At 50.1% G+C, this 2,597-nt stretch overlaps 1 protein-coding gene across 1 annotated transcript; it reads right to left on the minus strand.

Annotated features, from left to right (window-relative positions):
- Positions 1-687: 687 nt before the first annotated feature.
- LOC106816281 (carbohydrate sulfotransferase 14-like) lies at positions 688-1,778 on the minus strand (the record flags this gene model as incomplete). The annotated part of the gene is made up of 1 exon (XM_014820865.1): positions 688-1,778. A coding segment is annotated over one exon (1,023 nt), but the record flags the coding sequence as incomplete, so codon positions are not given.
- Between the last annotated feature and the right edge of the window lie 819 nt (positions 1,779-2,597).

The following is a 2,597-nucleotide window of genomic DNA, read 5'->3' on the forward strand; positions in this document are numbered from 1 at the left end:
TATATATATATATATATATATATATATATATATATATATATATGGGTACAGATAGTCGTAATCGGCGTTGCTATTTATTACAACCTATTTCGGCCTATTTTAGTTCATTGTAGCTACATTTATTTTGTTCTGGCCCACATATCTGGTCGAGTAGCGTCCACGCCCGCCGGCTACGGCCCTGGCACGATGACGGCGCTGCGTGGCGGGCAGTCGTGAGGTAGTTTCGCACCTGATATCCAGGCTAACGAGATACTGGCGGGCTCCGAGGTACCCGGATGTCCCCTGGGCGGGTCGCGTGACGTCACGTCGACGAGACGAGCGGGTGCATAATAATCATGATATATTTTAGAATGTTCTGGGCCCTCGCTCAAACAACACATGCTCATATTAACATAGTTATACGATATTATACATGTTATATGATATTATTAGTAAATTCCATAGGAACGAAAAACGGAATATACAGGAATTCCTATCCTCGGTTTGGGTTACATTCCGTTACATTATTGTATCTACTACTGCTGCTGCTACTGCTGCTGCTACTGCTGTTGCTGCTGCTGCTGCTATTGCTGCTGCTACTACTACTGCTGCTGCTACTGCTGCTGCTGCTGCTGCTGCTATTGCTGCTGCTACTACTACTGCTGCTGCTACTACTACTGCTGCTGCTGCTACTACTATTGCTGCTGCTACTACTACTGCTGCTGCTACTACTACTGCTGCTGCTGCTACTGCTACTACCACTACTACTACTATTATTACTGCTTTTTTCTCGACCTCATGAAATCGAAGCCGAACAGCTCGAAATCGATAGCATAGATCTGTTCGATCACACGCAGCAGAGCATCCGGCACGCTCGCGTACATGTTGGCAACCAGCTGCGACGTACGCGGCCGCGAGTAGTTCGTTCCGGAGCGCGTCGGATATTCGACGACTCCCGCCAGTCCGGATTCCTCCAGAACGATCTGCGCCTCCGCCTCGATGTTCGCGTAGTCGCCGATGAAGTCGTAGTCGACGGAGCACGGGTTGCAGAGGTCCATGTAGCGCGCCCAGTGTCGGTTGTGGCCGGAGTGACGGTAGATGGCGCGGATCTCCGGGTCGTCGTGGAAGGACGTCGGCCGCGACAGATATGTCAGGAATTCGACGAAGGTCACGTTCCGGCCCGACACGAGCGCCGCCCTGGTGGCGTTATGTCGGTACCGCCGGATGATCGTCTTCCCGTAGGTTTTCTGGAAGTACGGATTCGGTTGCCCGAATTTGTCCATGTAGGCCGATAGGAGGCGCTCGTACGGGTCGCGAATGAACATGAACTTGTAGTAGTGCTTGAGCCGGCGGCGCCGCGCTGCGGAGCCGAGCTTCGACAGAGTGGTCACGTTCGATCTCTTGTGCGCGAGCTCCTTATCGATAGACGCCGGATCGACGGCCGCGTTCGATCGCAGCGCCAGTAGAACTCTTTTCCAATTGGTCGAGCCGATCTTCGGGATGCTGCAGTAGAGCAGACGAAGTTCGTCGTTGACGTAGACGTTGTTGACGTAGCGTAGCAACACGTCGGCGTCGCGTAGAGCGCCGCCGGCGTCGACGACGCCGTTACCGTATTTATCACAGACGCGCCGCACTCGTCGCTTTCTTTCCTTCACCGCCTGCAGCGTCGCCTCGCGAGAGATGGCGCCACCTAGCGGATTCGTCTGCAATGGACATTGGCGATGTGGGGTAGAGCCATTGTTAGGTTGTGACGTTCCATCGTTACGCCGCGCTCTCTCTAACCTTCCTCTCTTTGTGGTTTACTCATCTCTTCCCACTTTTCTATATATTTCATATGTGCGTACATGCCGGCTGACGTCACAACCCGCCGCCATCAGAACTCCCCGTGTGACGTCATTCGCGTGTCTGTACGTGATATGCTTATATTTACGGGTTTATTTGCCTTTCTTAGACACACCGAGTAGCTAACACTGAGTCTGACAAAGCGAGCTGCGTGATTTTTTTGCATAGGTTAGGAGGTCACGGCAGACATCACGGGCGCGGTACGGTGAATGCTATGGTTCGATGGCCCCTTGATTATATATGGGTCGCGTCTCAAACCCGTGTTCGCTTTTGGGCTAGTTTCGTTCGATTCTCTTAATGGTACTTTCAGTCATCATCATCATTATCACCATCATCATCGTCGTCATCATCATCATCGCCGTCGTCATCACCGTGATCCGCGGCGGTAAAGAGCTGAGTGAGTTTGTTGTTAACCCGGGGATTTAGCTGACGCGTATGGCGCTGATCCTTACTGGCGGTTAACGACGCTTGAGATCTCATCATGATCATGATCACCATGATCACCACCATCATCATCATCATCATCATCATCATCATCATCATCATCACTATCATCATCACCATTATCATCACCATCATCAATAATAACAACATCATCATAACAATCATCATCGTCATCATTCAAAACTTAAGCAACGAAACAATTCTGCAATCAAATAATACAATATATATAAAACCAACAAATATTACTATTTGCCATATAAATGGATATAATGGATGTGTGTGTAAGAGAGAGAGAGAGAGAGAGAGAGAGAGAGAGAGAGAGAGAGAGAGAG

The sequence above is a fragment of the Priapulus caudatus genome, unplaced genomic scaffold (assembly GCF_000485595.1).
Source record: "Priapulus caudatus unplaced genomic scaffold, Priapulus_caudatus-5.0.1 Scaffold1337, whole genome shotgun sequence".
In the NCBI taxonomy this organism is placed as follows: Eukaryota; Metazoa; Priapulida; class Priapulimorpha; order Priapulimorphida; family Priapulidae; genus Priapulus; species Priapulus caudatus.